Below are 27,251 nucleotides of genomic sequence, written 5' to 3' on the forward strand. Positions count from 1 at the left end.
TTTTTTAGATTCCATATATATGAGTTAGCATACGGTATTTGTTTTTCTCTTTCTGGCTTACTTCACTCTGTATGACAGACTCTAGGTTTATCCACCTCACTACAAATATCTCAATTTCATTCCTTTTTATGGCTGAGTAATATTCCATTGTATATATGTGCCACATCTTCTGTATCCATTCATCTGTTGATGGGCATTTAGGCTGCTTTCACGTCTTGGCTATTTTAAATAGTGCTGCAGTGAACATTGTGGTACATGTTTCTTTTTGCATTATGATTCGTTTTTCTTAATTTTCTAAGTCAAGATAAAAAACATCACTGATTTTTAAAGCACAACAGCTATACTCCCAAGTTATCATATTAGTCAAATAAAATCTCAGGAAACATTTTAAGTTCTAAGTAAGTTCATAATGCTCAGTTTAAATCTTGACAAGGAGCACTTTTTATAAAGATAACGACTATGGGAATTATAGCTTTTAACAAGTTTATATGCTTTTAAAGGATTACCTAAAAGCCTGTGTTCAGTGTACATTACCATTCAGCTATCCCTGATCAAACTACCCTCTCCTTGGAGAGTCTTTACCATACCATACCTGACTCCCACCACCACTCACATAATCATGCCATCTTCTTGTATTTTCTTCACAGCCATTATTTTTATCTAAATTCATCTCATAAAGTTGTTCACTTTTTTATTGCCTGTCCACACCCTCCAACCAACCACATATTTAAGGATGTGAGCCCCACGGGGCAAAGACCTCCTTCAGCTTGCTCACCAATCACACAGAGCAGAGCCTAGCAATCGTTAGGTTCTCAGTAGTATTTCTTAAATAAAAGAATACATATTCATAAACACCTGCCAATAAAATTCTGCAGTGTCATATACAACACAACTTTTATTGGGTTGGTCAAAAAGTTCCTTCAGTTTTTAAGTAAAAATAAAAGACATTTTTCATTTTCATCAAGAACTTTATTGAACAATGTATTCACTGTTTTATTCCACTACCTTATGCCATTTTTCAGGCAACTTCATAATTCTATCTTCCCAAAACTTTTTATCTTTTTGAGCAGAGAACTGTTCCAGGTGCCTTTTGCAGTCTTCTAGAGAACTGAAATTTTTTTCCATTAAGAGAATTTTGTAAAGACCAAAATAAATGGCAATCCAAAGCTGCAATGTCTAGTGAATATGGCAGGTGAATCAGAACTTTCCAGCCAAGCTGTAACAGTTTTCGCCTGGTCATCAAAGAAACACGTGGTCTTGTTGGAAGATTATGAGTTTTCTGTTGACTAATTCTGGATGCTTTTCAACAAATGCTGCTTTCAGTTGGTTTAATCAGGAGCAGTACTTGTTGGAATTAACCATTTTGTTTTCTGGAAGGAGCTCATAAGAGAGGACTCCTTTCCAATCCCACCATGTACACAACATCACCTTCTTTGGATGAAGACTGGCCTTTGGTGTGGTTGGTGGTGGTTCATTTCGTTTGCCCCACGATCTCTTCTGTTTCACATTATTGTAAAATATTCACTTTTCATTGCCGGTCACAATTTGTTTTAAAAACGGAATGTTTTCATTACATTTAAGTAGAGAACTGCATGCAGAAATACGGTCAAGGAGGTTTTTTTCACTTAACTTATGTGGGGCTCAAGCATCAAGGCGATTAACATAACCAAGCTGGTGCAAATGATTTTCAAGGCTTGATTTGGATATTTTGAGTATGTCGGCCATCTACCACGTGGTATAACATTGACTGTTCTCAATTAATGTCTCGATCTCATCACTATCAACTTCAACTGGTCTACCCAATTGTGGAGCATTGTCCAATAAGAAATTTCCAGCACAAAACTTCATAAACCACTTTTGACACGTTTGATCAGTCACAGCACGTTCTCCATACACTGCACAAATCTTTGTGTTTCGGTTGCATTTTTACATTTCTTGAAATAATAAAGCATATTATGACAAAAATGTTGCTTTTTTTCTTCCATCTTCAATATTAAAACGGCTACACAAAAATTCACCTATCTTGATAAGTTTTTTTAATGCATGCTGATATGGCGGCTGTCACAAGTCACAATACAATCTAACAAAATTGTTTTGAATGAAGTTAAAGACAACTAAGCACTACTAGAGCCGTCTTAAGGAAAAAAATGAACGAAACTTTTGGCCAACCCAATACAGTATCATGACTGCTGTAGAATAACTGACAGTTCTAGACAGGGGTCATCCCTTAAGGGATATGGAATCCAGGACAGGACATATTTATATTATCCGTGCAAAACATTTAAACCAACAAAAATTAATTACAGCAAATGGCAAGAGACATCTTGACCTTGAGGTACACAGAATAGGAATGTTTCACAAACGGTAGATAAGCTGACAAACATATGCGGAAAACTAAAAGAAACCATGCGGGTCTCTTAATCACACTATTTAAGACTAATAACTTTCCCATGTTGAAAGGAATTTGAGGTGTGAACTTTTTAACACCCCTCTATTCCCTAATGCCACAGCACTCCTCTGAGCATTGTGATAAATATTTTTGAACTTCTACCTTTTATTTTTTATGCTGTTTTAAATTATCGCTCCTTGCCATCAGAACCTTCTGTCCTTGGCAATCCACTTGGCCTCTATAAATGAAGGTCTCCATTATTTTGCAGGACTTCTTCCCACTCCTCCAAAATTTCTCCTTTACCTAAAAACTTAGCTAACGTTACCCTCTCTCTTGTCCATGTATGCCTCCCAGAGACTGGCGCAATCCTATTCACTCTTCTGCAAATAGATAAGGTCAAACAAGTATAGCAATGGAGAATAAGAAAGAGATAATGTGTGAGAGCAGTTGTATGGAGCTAACAAAAAAAAAAAAAGATCATGGGAGTTAATTATTAAAGAACAACTGTCAGTAGATGATGAACATGGTATTCCAAAACAATGCAAGTACTGAATCACTTTTGGCGGGCAGGAGGTGTCCCTTTATGTTACAATTTTAGACCAACTATAAGAAGCTATTTTGTTTGACTCCTATATACTTTGCCTGAAATAAATGAAAGATGATGGTTGCAGACAAATTCCAATTTTTTTTTTAATTCTTTATTGGGATATATTTGCTTTACACTCTTGTACCTGTCTCTGAGGTACACCAAAGTGAATCAGCTGCATCTACACACATATCCCCATATCCCCTCCCTCCCGCGACTCCCCCCCACCCTCCCCATCCTGGCCCTCCAAGGCATCTCCCATGAAGTTGATCTCCTTTTGTTATACAGCAACTTCCCACTAGCTATCTATTTTACAGCTGATAGTGTAAATACGTTTATGCTACTCTCCCACCTCGTCCCAACTTGCCCTTTGCCCCTCACCCCACCCCGTGTCCTCAAGTCCATTCTCTACTTCTGTATCTCCACTCTTGCCTGTCACTGGTTTCATCAGTACCATTTCTTCAGATTCCATATATATGTGTTAGCATACAGTATTTGTTTTTCTCTTCCTGGCTTACTTCACTCTGTATGACAGACTCTAGGTATATCCACCTCATTACATATAGTTCAATTTCGTTCCTCTTTATGGTTGAGTAATATTCCATTGTATATATGTGCCACATCGTCTTTATCCATTCATCTGTTGATGGGCACCTAGGTTGTTTCCATGTCCTGGCTATTGTAAATAGTGCTGCAATGAACATTATACTACTTGTTTCTTTTTGGATGATGGTTTTCTCTGGGTATATGCTCAGGAGTGGGATTACTGGGTCATATGGTAGTTCTATTTTTAGTTTTTTAAGGCACCTCCAAACTGTGTTCCATAGTGGCTGTACCAGCTTACAATCCCACCAACAGTGCAGGAGAGGTTCCTTTTTTCCACACCCTCTCCAACATTTATTGTTTCTAGATTTTTTGATGATGGCCATTCTGAACGATGTGAGGTGATACCTCATTGTGGCTTTGATCTGCATTTCTCTAATAATTAGTGATGTTGAGCATCTTTTCATGTGTTTGTTGGCCATCTGCATGTCTTCTTTGGAGAAATGTCTATTTAGGTCTTCTGCCCATTTGTGGATTGGGTTATTTGCCTTTTTGGTATTTAAGCTGCATGAGCTGCTTGAATATTTTGGAGATTAATCCTTTGTCCGTTGCTTCATTGGCAAGTATTTTCTCCCATACTGAGGGTTGTCTTCTTGTCTTGTTTATGGATTCTTTAGCTATGCAAAAGCTTTTAAGTTTCATTAGGTACCATGTATTTATTCTTGATTTTATTTCCATTATTCTAGGAGGTGGGTCAAAAAGGATCTTGCTTTGATGTATGTCATAGAGGGTTCTGCCTCTGTTTTCCTCTAGGAGTTTTGTAGTGTCTGGCCTTACATGTAGGTCTTTAATCCATTTGGAGTTTGTTTTTGTGTATGGTGTTAGGAAGTGTTCTAATTTCATTCTTTTACATGTAGCTCTCCAATTTTCCCAGCACCACTTATTGAAGAGGCTGTCTTTTTTCCATTGTATATTTGTGCCTCCTTTGTCAAAGATAAGGTGCCCATATGTGCTTGGGTTTATTTCTGAGTTCTCTATTCTGTTACATTGATCTTCCTTTCTGTTTTTGCGCCAGTACCATACTGTCTTGATCACTGTGGCCTTATAGTATAGTTTGAAGTCAGGAACCCTAATTCCACCAACTCCATCTTCCCTTCTCAAGATTGCTTTGGCTATTCGGGGTCTTTTGCGTTTCCATACAAATCGTAAGATTTCTTGTCCTAGTTCTGTGAAAAATGCCATTGGTAATTTGATCGGGATTGCATTGAATCTGTAAATTGCTTTGGGTAAGATAGTCATTTTCACAATGTTGATTCTTCCAACCCAAGAACATGGTATGTCCCTCCATCTGTTTGTATCATCTTTGATTTCTTTCATCAGTGCCTTATAGTTTTCTGCATACAGGTCTTTTGCCTCCTTAGGCAGGTTTATTCCTAGGTATTTTATTCTTTTTGTTGCAATGGTAAATGGGAGAGATTCCTTAATTTCTCTTTCTGCTCTTCCGTTGTTAGTGTATAGGAATACAAGAGATTTCTGTGCATTAATTTTGTATCCTGCTACTTTACTAAACTCATCAATTAGTGCTAGCAGTTTTCTGGTAGAGTCTTTAGGGTTTTCTATGTATAATATCATGTCATCTGCAAAGAGTGACAATTTTACTTCTTCTTTTCCAATTTGGATTCCTTTTATTTCTTTTTCTTCTCTGATTGCTGTGGCTAACACTTCCAAAACTATGTTGAATAATAATGGTGAGAGTGGACACCCCTGTCTTGTTCCTGACCTTAGAGGGAATGCCTTCAGTTTTTCACCATTTAGGACGATGTTGGCTCTTGGTTTGTCATACATGGCTTTTATTATGTTGAGGTAATTTCCTTCTATGCCCATTTTCTGGAGAGCTTTTATCATAAATGGATGTTGAATTTTGTCAAAAGCTTTTTCTGTGTCTATTGAGATTATCGTATGGTTTTTATCTTTCAATTTGTTAATATGGTGTATCACACTGATTGATTTGCATATATTGAAGAATCCTTGCATTCCAGGGATAAACCCCACTTGATCATGGTGTATGATGTTTTTAATGTGCTGTTGGATTCTGTTAGCTAGATTTTTGGATCTATATTCATCAGGGATATTGGTCTGTAATGCTCTTTTTTTGTGACATCTCTGCCGGTTTTGGTGTCAGGGTGATGGTGGCCTCGTAGAATGAGTTTGGGAGTGTTCCGCCTTCTGCTACAATTTGGAAGAGTTTGAGAAGGATAGGTGTTAGCTCTTCTCTAAATGTTTGATAGAATTCACCTGTGAAGCCATCTGGCCCTGGGCTTTTGTTCGGTGGGAGATTTTTAATCACAGTTTCAATTTCTGTACGTGTGATTGGTCTGTTCATATGTTCTATTTCTTCCTGGTTCAGTCTTGGAAGATTGTACTTTTCTAAGAATTTATCCATTTCTTCCAGGTTATCCAATTTATTGGCATACAGTTGCTTGTAGTAGTCTCTCATGATCTTTTGTATTTCTGCAGTGTCCATTGTTACTTCTCCTTTATCATTTCTAATTCTGTTGATTTGCAGCTTCTCCCTTTTTTTCCTGATAAGTTTGGTAATGGTTTATCAATTTTGTTTTTCTCAAAGAACCAGCTTTTAGTTTTATTGATCTTTTCTATCGTTTCCTTCATTTCTTTTTCATTTATTCCTGATCTGATCTTTATGATTTCTTTCCTTCTGCTCACTTTGGGGTTTCTTTGTTCTTCTTTCTCTAGTTGTTTTAGGTATAAGGTTAGGTTATTTGATATTTTTCTTGTTTCTTGAGGTAGGACTGTATTGCTGTAAACTTCCCTCTTAGAACTGCTTTTGCTGCATCCCGTAAGTTTTGGGTCATTGTGTTTTCACTGTCACTTGTTTCTAGGTATTTTTTGATTTCCTCTTTGATTTCTTTAGTGATTTCTTGGTTGTTTAATAGTGTATGGTTTAGTCTCCATGTGGTTGTATTTTTTACTGATTTTTTCCTGTAATTGACATCTAGTCTCATGGCATTGTGGTCAGAGAAAATGCTTGATACGATTTCAATGTTTTTGAATTTACTGAGGCTTGATTTGTGACCCAAGATGTGATCTATCCTGGAAAATGTTCCGTGTGCACTTGAGAAGAAAGTGTATTCTGTCGTTTTTGGATGGAATGTCCTATAAATATCAATTAAGTCAAGATGGTCTAATGTGTCATTTAAAGCTTGTGTGTCCTTATTTATTTTCTGTTTGGATGATCTGTCCATTGTTGTAAATGGGGTGTTAAAGTCTCCTACTATTATTGTGTTACTGTCAATGTCTCCTTTTACGGCTGTTAGCATTTGCCTTATGTATTGAGGTGCTCCTATGTTGGGTGCAGAGATATTTACAATTGTTATATCTTCTTCTTGGATTGATCCCTTGATCCTTATGTAGTGTCCTTCCTTGTCTCTTTTAATAGTCTTTAAAGCGTAATTTGTCTGATATGAGGATTGCTACTCCAGCTTTCTTTTGACTTCCATTTGCATGGAATATCTTTTTCCATCCCCTTACTTTCAGTCTATGCGTGTCCCTTGGTCTGAAGTGGGTTTCTTGTAGACAGCATATATAAGGGTCTGTTTTTGTATCCATTCAACCAGCCTGTGTCTTTTGGTTGGAGCATTTAATCCATTTACATTTAAGGTGATTACTGACATGTATGTTCCTATTACCATTTTCTTAATTGTTTTGGGTTTGTTTTTTTAGGTCTTTTCCTTCTCTTGTGTTTCCTACTTAGAAAAGTTCCTTTAGCAATTGTTGTAAGGCTGGTTTGGTGGTGCTGAATTTTCTTAACTTTTGCTTGTCTCGAAAGCTTTTGATTTCTCTGTCAAATCTGAATGAGATTCTTGCTGGGTATTCTTGGCTGTAGGTTTTTCTCTCTCAGGACTTTCAATATATCTTGCCACTCCCTTCTGGCCTGCAGAGTTTCTGTAGAAAGATCAGCTGTTATCCTTATGGGTTTTCCCTTATATGTTATTTGCTGCTTTTCTCTTGCTGCTTTTAATATTTTTTCTTTGTGTTTAATTTTTGTTTGATTAATATGTGCTTCGGTGTATTTCTCCTTGGGTTTATTCTGTATGGGACTCTCTGTGCTTCTTGGACTTGATTAATTATTTCCTTTCCCATGCTGGGGAAGTTTTCCACTAGAACCTCTTGAAATATTTTCTCAGACCCTTTCTTTTTTTGTTCTTCTTCTGGGATGCCTATGATTCGAATGTTGGTGCGCTTAATGTTATCACCAAGGTCTCTGAGACTGTCTTCCATTCTTTTTATTCTTTTTTCTTTTTCATGTTCTGTGGCAGTTATTTCCCCCATTCTATCTTCCAACTCATTTATTCGTTCTTCTGCCTCAGTTATTCTGCTGTTTATACCATCTAGAGTATTTTTAATTTCGGTTATTTTGTTATCTAGTACTGTTTGTTTGCTCTTTAGTTCTTCTGATTCCTTTTTAACTGTTTCTTGTAGATTTTGGATCATCTTTACTATCATAACTCTGAATTCTTTTTCAGGCAATTTTCCTATTTCCTCTTCATTTATTTGGTCTTGTGTATTTTTACCTTGTTCCTTCATCTGTGGCATATTTTTTTGTCGTCTCATTTTCCCCCACTTTGCATGGGCGGGATTGTGTTCCTGCTGGCTCTTGGTGTTAAGTTGAGAACCTCTGGGAGACCTCACGGTAAAGGATATTTCCTGGGAACTGGGTTTCCCTGTTAGTCCAATGTTTTGGCCTCAGAACTCCCACCTCAGGAATGCAGGCCTGACACTGGGCTTGTGTATCAAGATCCCACAAGCTGTGTGGAGCAGGGAAAATGAAAAAAAAAAAAAGAAGAAGAAGAAAAAAAGGTAGGAGAACAGGAGAACAATAGCAAGCTAAAAAATACAATAGTAGGAAACTAACAGATGTGTTAGAAAAAATTTAAAAAAAAATGATGGAGCAACAACTGGATTGTAAAACAACTGCAATATCCCGGTTGCTGCGAGGTTCCTGCGGTCTGCTTGGGCCTCAGGTCCCCCGCTGGCCTCTGGTAACTGTTCTATTTGTGGAGAGACGCGATCTCCGCGTCCTCCCACGCCGCCATCTTGACTCCACCCACCTGTGTGACCCATTCCAATTTTTAACGAGGAAAATAGCATCATTTCCCCATCCATTCTGTTTTCAGTAAAACAATCCTTTATTAACATAGCTAGATATGGACATTGACCACTATAGTGAAGTATTTAAAAGTTTGAGTTTTGGAGTCAGAATTCCAAGGTTCAAATCCTGTCATTTCCACATACTAACTGTGTGACTTTGAGCAAGTCACTTAGGTGTTTTGTGTCCTACATTCCTCATCTGTAAAAAAAAAAAGGGGGGGGTTATTATTGAACCATTATTGACATGAGCGGACTAAATAAATCAACACCCTTAAGTGCTAATTGTCAGTGCCTGATACATGGTCAATATGATCATTAAATGTTAGAAATCATCACTTTGTAACTTTATACTACATATTTGTATGTCAAATATAAAAATTACATACCTCATTCCTTCAGTTATTACTTCAAGTAATCCTATTTTTATTTCTACACTTCAGTGGAAGTAATTCACACTAAACATTTTTTGAAACACGTTCTTTGCTCTTGCTGCAAGCCAGTTACTCAACGAAAGTTTATTTGCTAGAGCAGTTAACCATCCTAACTACAACTTAATCATTTTCTACACATTTTTTTAACTGGGGTATTGTTGCTTTACAATGTTGTGTTAGTTTAGTGTTAGCGTACACTTAGCTGTACAGCTAAGTGAATCGGCTATATGTATACACATATCCCCTCTTTTTTCTATTTCGTTCCCATTCAGGTCACCATAGAACATTGTGTAAAGTTCCCTGTGTTATACAGCAGGTTCTCATTAGTTATCTATTTCATACAGCAGCATCAAAGTCATCTCAATAAAAGAAATTGAGAAAAAAAAAGAATTATACTGGATGCTTAAGGAAGTACTGATTCTGTGTCAGCAGAGCTCATAGCTCTGATACTTTCAGTCACCGTATACATTTTAACAGGATTTTGAGCTCTGCTGACACAGAATCCATATTCCTTTAAGCAACTGATATAACATTTTTTTCAATTTTTTTATTGATATAATTTTAATGATGCTGTGCTTTTTATTTAATTGACATATAACATTGCTTAAGTTTAAGATGTACAATGTATTGATTTGATACACTTCTAAATGGCAAAACAATTACCACTGCAGCACTAGCTAACTCTGTCAAGTCACATAATTATTACTTCTTTTTTGTGGTGAGAATATTTAAGTTCTAGTCTCTTAGCAAGCTTGAAGTCTATAATATAGTATTGTCAGGGCATTTTATAAAGGAAGTTTTCTAAAGAAAAAGAAATTCTATTAATGGGATTTGATTATTTGAAAAAGAAAACAATAAAAAGTTAAGTAAAACAAACATATATATTTGCCCTCTGGTATTTTATATACATATTTTATGTATATAATATATATTTAATATCAGAGGAGAGCTCACCAAAGCCATAGTTTTTTTAAATCATATATACTTACAGACTGCTTAAATTCATTTAATTGCATTTGAAGACCCTGGGTTTTGTCAAGCTCCTTCTTCATTTCATTCACATTTCGTTTCAATTCTGTGACCTCTAAGCGCAGTGAGCGGCGCTCCACTTCTGCTGCGTGCAGTCTTTGTGTAAATCCAAATATTTGCTTCTGCAATGATGCTGTGCTTTTCTATTGTCAAACAATTTTACAAGAAGTCACTATAGTTTTTTTTTACTAGTAAGTTCATAGCAATGACCATTTCACCAAATTAAATATAACTTAGTTCATACAGAGAATAATACCAGCTCTTACTAAAACTTATAAGTGAAAGCTTTATTTTTTATGTGACCAATAATTTGCCTTACATGAAATGAACAACTGAAGAAAAGAAATAATCTAGATGGCCAGAAAACGGCATAAATCATTGCTTATATGTCTCACACAATTCTGTTGCAGTATACTCGTAGAGAACAGTGAATTCAGAATTCATGCCAGAACTTTTGTATTTTGATACTTATGGACACTTATTTGGAAGTGCTTTTATTTATCATATTAAATGAATACATGAAATCTAAAAGAAATCTACTGATCCTCGTGTACAACTAATTTAAACTGCAAATAAATCTGATTCAGAATTAAATTTACAAGTCCTAAAATCCCTATTTAATGAAATTGCATACATACCAAAATGGGCACATGGCCACGTAGACCGTATTTCAGGGCCAGTGTGTTTACTTTATGAAGTCCACGGGCCAGCCTCTGAACCAGGGAATCTTTTTCTACATATGTAATACTCCTGTTGCTGTGCAAAGGTGTACTGTCCATTGCCAGACTAATTTTATCCATTAGTTTTGCAAAAGAATTCTTGGCTGCCCCTATAAGCAAATGTCCACAAATTCTGGAATTTGGATCTTCAAAGAAAAAGAAAAAAGGCACAGAAAACTGGAAATTGTCTCTTGTTTATTTCACAACAATGCCAATCACAACACAATGAAAATATTTTCTCAATTATATCATTCCCATCCTCCTATAGTAATCCATTCAAGAAGTCCCCTCCTATATCAATTTTCACTACATAAGAAATAGCCCACCTACCAAATAATGTATCTAAAGAAAATCTGCATGTATTTATAGTAGGTCGTTCATACTGAACACTGTGATGCTAGAGATTCATCATAATTCCTTCCTTTGTTTTAAAACCTAACAAATTCATTTTCTATTTACAACTACTAAAGTTTACTACCTTAATGTCACGCTATTTACATTCTCAGACAAGAAAATATAATTTGCCTTATTCCAAGGCAATTAAAATTTTACAACTACAATTACTCATTTCCCCACAGGATTTTGGTAATCAGCCCTCTCATATAATGGACTTAAGGTCCCAGCATATCCAACATGGCCTGCTTACTGCTAGATTCATCAGGTCTATAATTAATAATTGTGTTTAATGTTGATAAATAAAATTGTCAGTGTTCTTTCTACTAATTGGTATTCCAGATAATGGTTAATAGGTTTATTTATGCCTTAATAAAAGTCGTGTAATTTAGTTTTCCCTCTGCTAGGCAGGTCTTAATCTGTCATTACCTGTCTTACGATACTATCCACATAAAATGACAAACACAGAGAGACTGTTTAAATTCTATAGTATACCATTCTACATTTCAAGAACCTCTGCTGTTGGGAGTTAATTTAAATCTTGTCTTTACATCATAAGCTCAAAAAGCATACTTGGCCAGCCTTATCCAAGAGAAAAATGTTTCATAATTCTAAGAACACACATGGTTCAACACTGAAGAGTAGCACTGATTAAGAAGGTGATCCATCAGTTGTTTTCTCTGTCAGAAAAAACCATCTCACAGAAGCCTTGTGTTCAAAAATTTGAGGCTTGTTTTAATTCTTTTAGTCCTCAGTGTACAAAAGGAAAGATTAATTTTTAAATTTACGTAGCAATCAGAATTTGAAAACCACATTGCTTAGAAGTTATATATAAACTAGAAATTGTTAATTGGGTAAAAGTATAATATCCTCCACATAAAATTGATATCTTTCAGTTATTGATACTCTGACTTCTAAGAACGTAAGATAAAATAAGTTTAATTCTATATTCCTGTCATAAATACGTTCTCTGAGAATCCCATGGACAGAAAGCACGCAGTGTATAATTAAAATACACAGCTCCTTTTTTAACAATCAGATTCCTTAAATAAATCATGAATAAAAAAGAATGTAGTAGCTTTATGTAGAGTCAACATATAACGCAGAACACTGAACAGAGTTACTAAACTACAGGATGTATTTAATAGGTTGAATAAATGAACAGTAAAATTTATTTATCTATAACATTCAATATAATGCATCATTCCAGTGTGTATGTATGGACTCCCTGTTTCTCCAACTAGCTTGCAACTCCTTGCCTCTGCCTTTTTTCATCTTTGTAAACTCTTTTTATTTTCACTGTGCCAGCCTAGCATATATAGGTATTTTTAATATGTTTGTTGGATTAATTATATTTTTTTTACTTCTATAGCAGCTGCAACAATGCTGAATACAAGAATACATTCAATAATACCAAAAGAAATTGATTAACACTAGCTTTCATGGTATGTTAAAAGTTATTCTTTTTAAATAAACTAATAAAAGCTCACTGAAATTTTCAGGAAGACAAAAGTAATAAAGTTTTCACAGATAGCGTTTAGAAGCAAAAATCAACTATAATTAAATTTTAATGAATAGTGGTTTTTTACCATATCACAGCAATGTGTTGTGTAGACATTCACCACTCTGAGAGGTGAAATTAAGTGGCAATATAATTCCACAAGGCATTCTTTTGAATTTTTAAGAAGTGGAAAAGAGGCATACACTCTAAGTTCCTGACTGCTACTCTCAATGAATTACAGAAAGAGAAGTAAATAATTTATGCTTTGATGAATAAGAAGTGTTTTTACAATATACTTCACATTATACAGTATAGAGTACAATTAATTCAATATTAAATAAATGAAGAAATAAAAAAATTCTCTAGTGACATTGTTGTAGAATTATTTGTATGATGCAGAAATAAGGGAAAAAAATAAGGTCACTAAAATTCCTCACGTCTAAACTTGTCTAGACTGTTTAAAACGTTTGACTTGTTACATTTAACAAATTCTTACTTATGCTCAACACATTTGTTAATCACGTTCCCCTTATCTAATAGCATGTGTCTTTCAAGAAAGAAGAGGACTTTGTTCTGCAATTACCTTTTCCAATAGAAGGGGCAATATTGCACATCTAAGGTTAAAATCTTCAAAACAAATTCATAGAGAATTGTTTCAACCAGTAGTTCTAAACCTGTGAATTACAGATCTTGAGGCAGGGAGGAAGGGGAGGCTGAAAAGTTATTACAAGAGTTCCACCACTTTCAACTGCAGTAACTATTGCCATTTGATCTTTATTTAGCCCTAAAAAAAAATATGTGACATGAATAATATATGCTTATGATGTAATAAAATTAAAAGTTCTTCAAAACATTGCAGAAGTCAATTGCTACTAAAAATACACCTATCATGTGGGGAGAGAGCAGTCTACAATGTTTTCTTATTAAAATGGAACCCTCACACTCAGATTGAGAAACACTCCTCTAATGAAAACAGGAAATAGTGAGTAATTATCTAATTAATATGTATGTAAATATGTAATTAGTTTAATAATAATGTGAGTCACGAGTATAATAATAATAATAATAATGCCTAATGTTAACAATAACGTTAGAAATTTAATCATGAGTAATGTTAACTGCATTAAAATTCAACTCCGTTCTAGAGAACTGGGAACATTTTCTTACCCTTGACACCTCCATCTTTCTTGCCATCTCCCTAACATCTAATCACATCACGTTACTCCAGTTTTCTCTGTGATCTCAGCTATATTCTTGCAAGAGTCTCCCTATCCTTCTCCAGTCATTCCTCTCTTTAATCCATCCTCCACTGTAGGAAGAAATGACTTCTAAAACACAAATAGGATCTTGTCACGACCCTTGCTTTTAAGCTTCAGTGAGTCTTTTCAGATCTGGGAATTTCAAACTCCTTAAACATGGCTCATAAGGTCCTACATGATCTGATTCGTGCTTACTTTTCCAAGAGCATCTCTCACTATTAATCCTTTTATGTACAACTCCTTTCAAGTGACCCCAACACATCACAATCTTAGAGCATTCTTCTAAGCAAAAATAATGCTTTTGTCTTCAAAGAACTGTCATTTCAAAATACAAATCAGTTTTCAAATTTGGGAGCCAATCATTAAGGTAAGATTCAAAACAGCGCTCTATCTAAAGATGAAACCAAAAAAATCTATGGAAAAAAAACCCCAAAATACTATTTTCAAAAAGCAATAAGAGAATGTCTTACCACATTTTAAAACATCAAGAAATACTCGTGAAAAGGGCAGTATGATATTGATACCAGAAGAGATAATGGAATTGACTGGAGAGACAGGAAGTAGATCCAAGTACTTACAATAAATATATACTAAATGGCATATCTTAATTCAGTAGGTAAAGATAGAAGACTGAATTAAAAAGTATTGGGACTAGCTGGTCATCTGTAGACAAATAAATCTTGTTAATTTCCTCACTACTTCTCTGAAAATGATTCCAGATAAAATCCAAGATTTAATGTAAAAATCAAAAATACTAGAGCAAAATATGAGCAACACAACCTGAGATGAGGCTAGCCTTTCTAAGTAAATCACTAAAAGAAAAACCATAAAGTAAGTGATTAACGATTTTAATTATATAAAAATACACAAACAAAATTAAAATACAAACTGGAAAAATTATTTACACTCTATATGGCAAAGTGCTAATATGTGTGCTACACAAGGAGTTCTTATAATTCTATAAGAAACAAACACCCCCCATATATGAACATCATGAGATAATATGTAAAAGAATATGAAAGGGTATAGGACAAATGAAGAGATATGCAAACTAACAATCAAAATTACAAATAAGGAATGATATAGTTTCTTTTGCCTTTCAAATCCATAAAGATTATAAAGACTGTTAAAACTTCGTGTGCCAAAGGCATTATGAGGAAACCAGAACTCTCAATACTGTTCATGGGAGTGTAACTCAAAGCAACTTTTACAAAAGGCAGACTGGCAACACTTTCCACACATAAAATATGCAAATTCATTTCTTAGGAGTTTAGCCAAGGAAATAATTGCACAAGTATAAAATGATTTTATGTACAAACATTAATTACAGCATGGCTTATTATAATATTACTTAAAATAGTAAAAAAAAAATATGGAAAAATGCCAATATCCATCAATAGGGAATTTCCAGAGTAAACTATAATAAACAATGGAATAGTATCTGATCAAATACAATCCTAATCTTATTGACATGGAAAGACATTTATTATTCAGTGAGTAGAAAAAAATTACAATAAGGCATGACTGTATGATTCCTCATATAAAACTGGGTGTGTTCGTGTATATACCTGTTTGTACACGTCTGGGAGATTTGTAGAAATCATTAAAGTGTTAAGAATGATTGGGGATGGCCTTTTGGGTGATTTTTATCTCTTCTGTGCAGGTTCCTACATTGTGTGAAGTTTTTACACCAAGCATAAACACTTTTACAGAATAACAAAACTATTTTAAAAAACACTGTATAGCACCTTCCTCATTCATTCATTAAACAGCTAGCTATAGAGCAACTCATATGCATGAAGGCACTGTGTTAGGCAATGTGGAGAGGAGATCTGTAACAATGATTAAGAACCAGTAGTTCTTATTTCTATCAGTGTTATTTATAAAGAATACTAAAGATATAAATGTCCAATAAAAGGACTACTCAAAAACATATCTTGATTTAGACAAATGGTATTTAGGGGAGTGATTATCAAAAGCAGGGGTTCTTGGTCATTTTTGTCCCGTGTATACCCTTGGTGGCCTGGTAAAACCTATGGATCCCCTTCTTAGCATAACACTTTTAAACACATTAAGTCAAAATATGTACAATTTACAAAGGAAGCAAATTTTATCAAAATGCAGGTATCAAACTATTTTAAGTTTTATTATAAATGTATTAAGTATAAGACAATACATTTAAAATACAGACTAATTAAAATTAATTTTTTTAAAGACATAGCATGTTTCATGAAAGTTGTCACTTAGCCAAAGAAAGAACATTAAACTATGAGGTGATCTTTATGAAGGCATCAAACATGTCACGCTGGACATCAAATATTTTTATTTTTTTATATTTAGAAGTGATTAAAATCCTGATCCACAAATATATACTGCTGCAAATGTAATTAAAGTTCCTACAGCTCACTTTACAAGGTACAGGTAGGCATCTCTCAAAAAATACTAGAATTCTCCAAGACTTTTAAATTATTAACATATACACACTACTATATATAAAATAGACAACCAACAAAGACCAACTGTATAGCACAGAGAACTATACTCAGTATTTTGTAATAACCTATAAGGGAACAGAATCTGAAAAATAATATATATATGTATAACAATTTGCTGTACACTTGAAAGTAACACAATATTGTAAATCAACTATGCTTAAATAAAAAAGTAAAATTAAAAAAAAACCTGTTGTGGAAAGTTTTTTGTTCAAAAGTCAGTCAGTTCATCTTTGGCTAGGTCAACTTATTCAATATAAACTTATTCAATAAGTTTATATCAGAAAGGAAAAAGATTGTGAATCTATGGTTCAAATTTGATGCTATGAAGATAGAAGGAACTTAAGTAACACTTTTGAAAGAGTTCTGAAGTGTTTCTAGGTGCTTGCAGGTTGTGCTTTCAAAGAAATAACAGAGAATTTTGTACTTAGGGAACACTGGAAAGCAACATAGACATAAGAACACAGAAGCTCAACTGGATGGATGAACTACTAGGTGCAGAATTGTCCTGATACATGGCCAGCTACATTGCACCAGTATCCATCTGTACATAGAAGACTGATTACATACCATGTTACGTGATGAGTCTCATGATTACTGATCACTAAAGATGAGCATAAGCCTTATCTAGAGAGAGCTGCAACAACTGTGTTACAATTTGAAAATATCTGTGATTCCTATTAGTAACTAAGTAACCATGCTGCTAATATTATCATGGTCTGTCATTACCATTCATAATTGAAGGAAATTTTCATTTACTGTTAGTGAAACAAGATGTAATTATTTTCCATCTAAGTCCACAGATGCTCCCCCTCTGAATTCTATCCATGGGCCATTTTGAGAAGGGTTCTGTGAACCCCAGGTTAAGAGATCCCTTATCTAAGGAATATACTACTCAATCATAAATCTATATCCTTGAGCCTCTACTTCTCCATCAACTTAAATAATAAGAAAGCTGCATACCTGGACTACGCCACTCAGAGAACCAAAATATAATAAACGCTCTTAATTTTCACTGAAGACGAATGTGACACTAACAAGAAAAAAACTTCTGCATCTTCTATGAAGTAGTTTTTCAAGATATAAACTGTGATGTTATTCAATGTTTTCAATATGATAATCCATGTCATAAATTCCTCTTACAGGTTAGTAGCAAAAAAACAAAAATAGTTTGCTCCATGTGTTTGGAGACATAAGAGAGCATCTCACATCTGGGGAACAACAAGCAGCTCAGTTCAGCTAAACTGTAGGTTTATTAATGAGAGTACAGGGAGGTGAGACTATACAAATAACTGAGAATCAGATCAAGAAGGGTCTTGTACACCAAGCTAAAGCGTTGATTCATAAAGTGAGAAATGAGGAACAATACTACTGCTGATACAAAGATATGTGACAACCCAAGCACTGCCAACATGCCATACTCATTTAAACCCTTACAATAGCCAATGAGATGGTACGATTATTATAACCATTCAAAATAAGTGAGAAAAAAAGAACGATGAAAAGTGGTACATATATGACTCAGTCATATTGAAATACACACAAAACAACTTAAAAGAAGTATACACAAATACTAATCACATTCTCAGAGAGAATTCTCAGAGAACAGTGACATTTTACAAATACCTGTAAGCTGCCATGATTTTTTTTTATGGAACAAGATGGAAGTTAAAAATATTTTTAAATACACATGTATTTTGGAATAGATCTGAGAGGAAACCTTTTCTTTTTTCTTTGACAAAAATCTTAAAAAAATAATTGTGCTGCTTTGTTAGACAGTATCCAGATATGCAATCAAATATTCTAAGAAAAGGCTCTTAAAAGTTTTCTACAAACTACCTATAAGTTGCAAAATATGTTAAAGCCTCATATATGTTTCTTAAAATAATTTTGATTTTGTATATTATTTTAACAAATAAAATATTTTATGAAAATTATGACACTGAAATTTTACATAGTCATGAATACTTCCAAGGATAAATTATTCTTTCAAAAATTGTTCTTAAAAATGACAGGCAGGGGACTTCCTAGGTGTCACAGTGGTTAAGAATCTGCCTACCAATACAAAGGACACGGGTTTGATCCCTGCCCCAGGAAGATACCACATGTCGCGGAGCAACTAAGCCCGTGTGCCACAACTATTGAGCCTGTGCTCTAAAGCCTGTGAACCACAACTATTGAGCCCATGTGCCACAACTACTGAAGTCCATGCACCTAGAGCCTGTGCTCCCCTACAAGAGAGGCCACCACAATGAGAAGCCCGTGCACCACAATGAAGAGTAGCCCCCGCTCACCACAAGTAGAGAAAGCCCGTGTGCAGCAACAAAGGCCCAACACAGCCAATAAAATAAATGATAGGCAGGGACTCCCCTGGTGGCACAGTGGTTAAGAATCCGGTTGCCAATGCAGGGGACGTGGGTTCAATCCCTGGTCCAGGAAGATCCCACGTGCCACAGAGTAACTAAGCCAGTGAGCCACAACTACTGAGCCCACACGCCTAGAGCTGGTGCTTCACAAGAGAAGCCACCACAATGAGAAGCCCACGCACTGCAACAAAGAGCAGCCCCCACTCGCCACAACTAGAGAAAGCCTGCACGCAGCAATGAAGATCCAATGCAGCCATAAATAAATAAATAAATAAATATTTTTTTTAAAAATGACAGGCAAATAAATTTTAATTTAAAAAACAAAATAGCTGTTCACCATAAAATTCTTCCACATTTTTCATCTACGTGAAAATTCTCAGAATAAAATGTTTGAAAAAATACAGGAAAATGCAAAAAATAATAATTTTAAGCCACAAAATAAAAGTCAGTAAGTTAAGTGTGGCTTCCCTCAAAATAGACACTCGTAGCTCAAGTACTAAAAATGATCCATGGTCAGACTGTACGTGTTTCAATTTCAGATACAAGTGAAATTATGTGTATAACACAATTCTCTAAATTACTTCTTCTCACACTTTACTGTGCTTATAAGTCATCTTGTTAAAATGCATATTCTGGCTGAATAGCTCTGGGATGGAGTCTGAGGCCGTGCACTCCTAACACACCCCCAGTTAATGCTGATACTGCTGGTCCACAACCACACGGAGTAACACGTCTCTTTTTTATTCTTTGTTAGGATTCAAGAAAGCCTTTAAATTTAAAACTATATACTAACAACAACGTATTAATACAAATACTTACTGCTTGGAACTTTCTAATATGAAACCTCAACGTTTCATATTAGAATACAACCTAGATTTCTGCATTTTGCCTGGAAGAATTGCTATGACCTTTACAAAGTTACCTCAAAGTTTAAAGTGAAAGAAAGTAGTGAGTAGTAATAGCAGGCACATGTATATTAAGTCATCTATCCTCTAGATAATTAAGATTCAATTAGAACTGAAATGTGTAAATGTGTAACAAAATGGATGAACCTTCTACTCATAACCATCTACTCCTATATTTGTTCAGAGATATTTCAAAGCAAATCAGCACAATTGTTTCTATCTCGAGAAATTCAGTCTGAACAAGTCATACAAAAATGTTGAGCTATCTGTAGGGCTCTTTAGTCCATTCCTATAATGATTGATATCCCAGCCCTTCAGTGGAAGTAACATTCTCCCCTGTTTGAGGTAAATGATCTCTTGCAGGCACACCATTTGGATACCTGGAAGAGGTAATTTATCTCAAGTGGGCAAACACTTTAATGAAAGCAAGAAGGTTGCCACCTGTCCAGTATTTACAGAGACAACATGGAAACTGGGGTCTTTGCCCACTGCCTATAAATACATCGTCAAAGTTTAAGAAGGCAGCAGGGGCATCTACCTTTAGCAAACACCTCACTTTCTGAGCAATGAATTCAAGATACCACTATTGAATTTCCAGTTTCAAGAAAAGGTATAAAGTAATATACAGGTTCCACTGAAATGTCAGTGGACATTTTTCCACACCAAAAAAAGAGATAAAACAACATTTATTGGACAATTACATATACAAGGGACTTGGGTTGAGAAAGTTGCATTTACTGTGAATAACTCTATGAGTTAAGAACCTCCCTTACCCAAATTTTACAGATGAAGATACTGAGGATCAAAAAGGATGAAATGATTTTCCCAACGTCACACACATAGTAAGCAGTGGAACCCAAATTAAAATCTACAATCAAAAAAATAAATAAATAAATAAATAAATTAAATAAAATAAAAAAAAAATCTAGAATCCAGGTTCTTAAACCATATTCCACTACATATCCAACATGTTTCATTTTTTCTCCTAGACAATCTTAAAATTTTCTCTCCTAATTAGTTAACAGTATAACTTACTCTAAAAAGATAAGTACCTACCTTTCCAAGAGGGTAATTTACTGATTTTTTTGAACAAAGATAATAGGAGAAGCAATAGCTACTATTTAATATATTACTGATAAAAGCTACTACTTGGTATTGCCATACATGTACTAGTTTTTCTGGAGCTAAAAAGAAAAAAGTGAAAATGAATGAGATAATGCCATTTGCAGCAACATGGATGGAGCTAGAGATTATCATGCTAAATAAAGTAAGTCAGAAAGAGAAAGACAAATACCATACAATATCACTTATATGTGAAATCTAAAATATGAAACAAATGAACTTATTTACAAAATAGAAACAGACTCACAGACATGGAAAACAAACTTACGGTTACCAAAGGGGAAGGGGGGGAGGGATAAATTAGGAGTTTGGGATTAGAGGATACAAATTAGTATAGATAAAATAGATAAGCAACAAGGTCCTATGTATAGCACAGGGAACTATATTCAATATCTTGTAATAAACTATGATGGAAAAGAATATGAAAAAGAGTGTGTGTATATATGAATCACTTTGCTGTATACCAGAAACACAATATTGTAAACAAAAAGAAAAATGTGACAGTGATGCCATCAATACGTAGTCCTGACATTTAATATGATTTAAATTTTCAGCAAGTTCTTCAAAAAGAGAAAGAAGACAGAAAGAAGGAACAGAGAAGAAAAATCAGAGTTCTAAAAAGTATCCTCTTTCATTTCAGAATTTTCACATTTCCTAAAAAGACTTTCCCAAGATTTTGCCATTTCAATTTTCCACATGGCTGAAAGAATTAAGATACTACTCATACTATTAGATGATTCAAGGGACAAGGAATCAATTGCAAATCAAAGCTGAACTGATATTCTTGATACCTGCTCTATGATGAAAACATCCTATTGTAAATTGGCAAAATAGATGATGGAATGTCCAACTGATATATATTACCCAGACATTACAATAATTCTCTGGAAGAATATTAACATAAATAGAAAAAAATCCTCAAAAAGTATGATATTTTTTAAACTATGGCTATGATAGAATATCATAAGCAAAGCACAGTATCATTTCTGTGATATTCTTGCTGAAAATGCATAAGCTAAATCTGATCATGAGGAAACAAACAAATTAAAATTAAGGGATATTCTACAAATAATTGGCTTGTAATCTTCAAAGTCATGATGGTCAAGGAATGACTGAGGAACTCTTTCATACTGAGGAAGACTAAAGAAACATGACTAAATGCAACACATAATTCTAAACCAGATCCTTTTGCTAAAAAAGACATGGTTGGGACAAATGGGGGAAGTTGAATGGAGTCTGAATGATAGTAATGTATTAATGTTGGTTTCCTGATGTTGGTTGTTGCACTCTAGTTATGTAGAAGAATGTCTTTGTTTGAAATACATGCTACAATATGAAGGACTGATGGGGCATCATTTGAGCAACTTGCTCTCAGACCGTTCAGCAAACAGAATTCTCAGTTGTGTACTTGCATCTTTTCCATAAGTTTGAAATTATTTCAGAATAATTTTTAAATGAAGATATTAAAGAGTATGTAGCGTATGATATCATTTATATCATTTGTTAGTCTGTTAGTGGATGGATGAGTGGGTGGCAGGGAGGGAGGAAGAGAGAGTGAATGGATAGAGAGAGAAAGAGGGATAAAACAGAGTGAAAGAACACATAAGAACATATAAAAATGTTATTAACTATCCCTATATGATGGGAAAGCATCTTTGTTTTTGTTTTGTTATCGTTCTCTGATTTCTTTTCCAAGTTTTCTGAATTGACCTGTTTTCGTTTATAATGGAGGCAGTAGAAGTGGAGGTAATTTGGAAAAAACAAAACAAAACCAATCCTCTCTACTGCAGAGGTTGATTAATTGATTCATTCCATCCACAAACTCTTCCTTCTCTTTTGTCAATCTCCAGGTAGCCATCTAGGGAGAACCATGTGATCCAGTTCAGGCCAACGAAACAATAACAAAAGTCTGCTGGGGAAGCTTTTGGGAAAGCTTTTGCCTTCCTGATATAGAGGGATAATACTCAGCAACACATGTCTTCATATTTTTAACAATTTTCTTGAGATATAATTCACATACAATATAATTTACCCTTTTAAAGTGTACAAATCTATGGTTTTTAATATATTCACAGAGTTATGCAGCCATCACCACAAGCAATTTTATAAAATGTTAGTCACCCCAGAAAGAAACTCCGTATCTATTAGCAGTCACTTCCCATAACCCCCAACGCCTCCCCAGCCTTAGGCAGCCACTAATGTACTTTCTGTCTCTAGATTTGCCTAATCTGCATATTTGAAATAAATGGAATAATATGATATGTAATTTGAAATAAAGAGAATCATATTACATGTGATCTTTTGTGACGTAGCATAACGTTTTCAAGGTTCATTCATGTTGTAGCAAGTATCAGTACTTCATTACTCTTTATGGCCCAATTATACTTTATCATTTGGATACCTGTCCATTATCCATTTATCAGCCGATGGACATTTTAGTTTGTTTCTGTTTCTTGACTGTGCCTTATGCTGTAATAAACATTCATGCCCAAATTTTTGTACATATATGTTTTCATTTTTCTTGGATATATACCTTGGAGGGGAATTGCTGGTTCAAATGATAACTCTATGTTTAATATTTTGAGGAACTGCCAGACTGTTTTCCAAAGCAGCTATATTATTTTTTATTCCCCCCAGCAATGTATGAATGTCTTCACATTGCGTCCTTCCCTTCTCCTTCCTGCACAAATACAATTCTGATGCCTGAAAGTAGAGTGGCCAGCTTAAAACTAGGAGCCATACACATGAAGATGCTAATGGCTGAGCAGAAAGACACAGTCTGGATTTCTACCTACCTCCAGACTTATTATTCAGGAGGGGAAAAACCTTATATGAGTAAGCTACTTTAAGTGGGGGTCTTCTATTAGGTACAAAGAAAGCAAACCTGTGATGTCCCCAAACATACAATGCCATTATATTTAGAGGAAGAAATTTCTTCCTGATCTTTATATATATATTTTATATATATCAAAAATTTATAACAAAATCATGTTTTAACAAGTTGGAGCTGTATGGGATGTGTAAATGGTCTTGAAATTTTAAGATAAACTAATGTATTTTCATTTTATTTACTCTAAATTTTTATGAAATTTCTTCATTATTATTCAGTTGATGCAATAAATCTTAACAAAGACCAATATTTGAACTAAGAAAAGTAATTAAACTAGTTAACAAAGACATTCTAAGCACTTCACAAATTAACTCATTTAGTCCTCTAAACAACTCTGAGATAGGTAATACTTACTATTCCCACCTTACAAATAAAGAAACTGGGGAACAGAGAGTTTAAATAACTTGTCCATGTCACATGGCCAGCATCAGAGTCAGTATTCAAAGTCAATACTGTATGTTGCCTCCATTGTATAGCACTTCAGCAATTGTAGAACAGAAAATTAATAATTAGTAGTCTAAAAATGTATAGAGGTAGACATGTGTGTATTCATGTTCATTAATGCTAAATGATACTTCCATGGTGAAATGGGTGATAAGGAGACAACAATGTTTTTAGCACCCACTATATACCTGATACTATACAAAATGTTCGACAAGCATTATCTCATTAACTCCTCATAACAACTGGGAAGACGATACTATCTTCATTTATGGGTAAAGAGTGTGAGGCCCAGTAAAGTTAAGTAACTTGCCCAGTTTCACACAATTAATAAGTAGCAAAGCTGAATACAATATCAAATCTGCCTTGTTCAAAGCTAATGCTCTTTTTACTACACAATAATGACTACCGATTTAGACTTTTCATACTCTTAAATTATAAACTCAGTATGACTATATAAATTGTCACGGCTTTACATTTATTACCCTTATTATTACCTGTTGATAATCACTCATACACTTTGCCTGAAAATATTTTCTCATCTTTTCTGCTAAAATATCTATAATTTCTATTACTGGGATACACTAAAATGAAAACACAATTGCCTGGATAACAATACATTAGCCCTTCATCATATTTTGAAAGAATTATTCTATAAGCCCAGCCAGTCAAGCCACCACTGCAGAAGATCCACACTGATCATTTTTGTACCAGTTCAATAACAATTACCTAACTGCCTGGACCATATCCTTTCCAATACTCTTCAGGACTTTGATACATCAATTATTTTCCCCCTCTGCGCAACAATCATTTTCTCTTCTCTAAGTAGTCTTCTTTATCCAACAACATTTAAAGCCTTGCCTAAAAATAAGTTTTCCTGAACTTGCTATTTCCTCAAGCTAGAGGCACAGCGTTCTAACATCAAAGACAGCTCATTCTGGGAGATAGGTAAGCACTTCAAACACCACTCTTGGTCTACATTCTACTTGATAGGTCTTACCTACACATATTTTTATCAGGGTCTGAATAAAAATTTTGTCAATATTTTAACTTAAAAATGTTACAAGGGGCTACTTTTAGAAAATGTGCTCAGGGGAAATCGCTGCCTTTTATAAATCCTCTACAATCTGATCCCATGTCAGTAGTCTACCCTTTCCCTCACTAATTCCCAATATGGTTTAGTAAACAATACATTTTATCCATAAGCCAGGCCTGCTACACGTGGATTTACATTCTCACCTCCTTAACGTCCCTTCTTCCCACTCTGTGCTTATTCCCACCTCTACATGTGCTGCACCTGAATGCCATCTCTCCTCTCTAACTGCTATCACTCTAGGCCCAGCTAAATCACTAGCTCCTCCCTGAAGCCGTCCCAATACTCATAAGCCCACATTGAGCTTTGCCTTCTCTGTATTCTTACACTAAAAGCCTGTACCTCCTCATCCAATCCTTAATTACATTGTCTATGTTGTTCATGAGTTGTCACTCTTATTCTTACAACCATTATGTATTTTTTCTAGAAGTCCAGATCAAGTCACATCTTCTTCTTTTATCTCAAGCATACAGTGAAGTGATAAGAAAAAAATACATTAAATAAAGTAATAATGTAAATAAGATTATAGCTTAAGAAATCAATCTACTTTTAGGTCTACATACCTGAAAAAAGATGACTAACACAAATCATCTGTTTATTAAACTAAATCCAAAAATGTATTAAGTTCTTTTAAGAATGTTACAGTTTTGCTTTGAAGTTATAATATCAACATTCTTAAAATATGTTTATTTACACCTTTATTTCAGACTCCAAACCCAGTATGTTGAAGTTTTGCCAATACATTAAAATATGCATATTTCTTATCAACATTTATGGCCAAAACCTAAAAATAATCTTTAAATCATAAGTTTTGTACTTCAAGAGCCCAGGTTTAGATGTTTGAAATCACAATACATGATCCATATTTACATAGCAGAATTGTCTAAAGAATTAAGTTACATCCCAAATTACCATTTCATTAATAATTAGAATATTTCATTATGCAGGCAAGTATTAAGAATTCTACTATACATTTTTTTTCTATTAATGTGTCTGAAATGACCAATGTCCAATGACGTAGCTTAAGCAGTAGGTAACTGTACGTTACTCTTTAAGCGTAGAGAAATTAGTTTTCATTGAACCTTTCACACAAACATGCCACACAATATGAGTCATAAAAAAATAAACTTGAATTTTAGAGCTTTGGAAATCACTGGTTATAGGTGGTTTCACACCTAGTGGAAAGGAGCAGACTATTCATATTAACTCTATTCTAAAATTAAATAGAAAAAATAAAAACACATTGCCAAATGAGAGGGAAAAATTTTCTACTGATTCAGTTATTATTCGAATTTCTAAAGTTCACAGCCAGAAACAGAAGGAAGATTAAAACATTTGAAAGAACATTACCAGTATTACTTAATAAAAAAGCTAATGATGAGCTTTCCATAGGAAAAGCATATCACAAAGGGAAAAAAAAGGTGAATGTATTCACCAAGAAATGTCATTTAAGTTCCCCATAAAGGTAAAATTATACATCAAAAATTATATTAATTCACTAGTTCATTAAATATAGATTTAGTAATCTCTCTGTACCTGAATAAAAGAAAGATAAGAACAAATACATTTTCTTCCTTAAAGGTTTATTAGGATTTGTACCATAAAGAATTTCTGGACATTTGCTTTTTAAATGTATTTTTGCAAGGACATAAAAAAAGGGAATCATACCTGTTTTACTAATAGCTTCCTGTAACTCAGCCATAGAACTGATTATTGCAGCAAGAAGGTCAGAACTGGTAAGCCAACTAAGAGCTTGCAAACAATGTAACTGCTCCTTTTGATGTTCTGCAAAAATAGAAAAAAATCCATTCTGCAATACTACAAAAATTTATTAAAATACATTAAAAAAATTATAGTAATATTTAGCTATTTAAGAAGTAGATCAAAATTTGCACATAGAACTTCACCTAGTGTGGAGAAGTA

General features: G+C 34.3%; 1 protein-coding gene across 1 annotated transcript in view; it reads right to left on the reverse strand.

Annotated features, from left to right (window-relative positions):
* The window catches only part of CCDC171 (coiled-coil domain containing 171), a 317,707-nt gene that overhangs the window by 137,668 nt on the left and 152,788 nt on the right, over nt 1–27,251 (reverse strand). Inside the window, exons 18-20 of the mRNA XM_057724205.1 lie at nt 26,997–27,113; nt 10,786–11,012; nt 10,108–10,290 (exon numbers count right to left, since the gene is read on the reverse strand). Of these exons, the coding sequence (XP_057580188.1) occupies nt 10,108–10,290; nt 10,786–11,012; nt 26,997–27,113 (527 nt within the window). The remainder of the gene's footprint in view (nt 1–10,107; nt 10,291–10,785; nt 11,013–26,996; nt 27,114–27,251) is intronic.

The sequence above is a fragment of the Hippopotamus amphibius genome, chromosome 2, assembly GCF_030028045.1.
Source record: "Hippopotamus amphibius kiboko isolate mHipAmp2 chromosome 2, mHipAmp2.hap2, whole genome shotgun sequence".
Classification (NCBI taxonomy): domain Eukaryota; kingdom Metazoa; phylum Chordata; class Mammalia; order Artiodactyla; family Hippopotamidae; genus Hippopotamus; species Hippopotamus amphibius.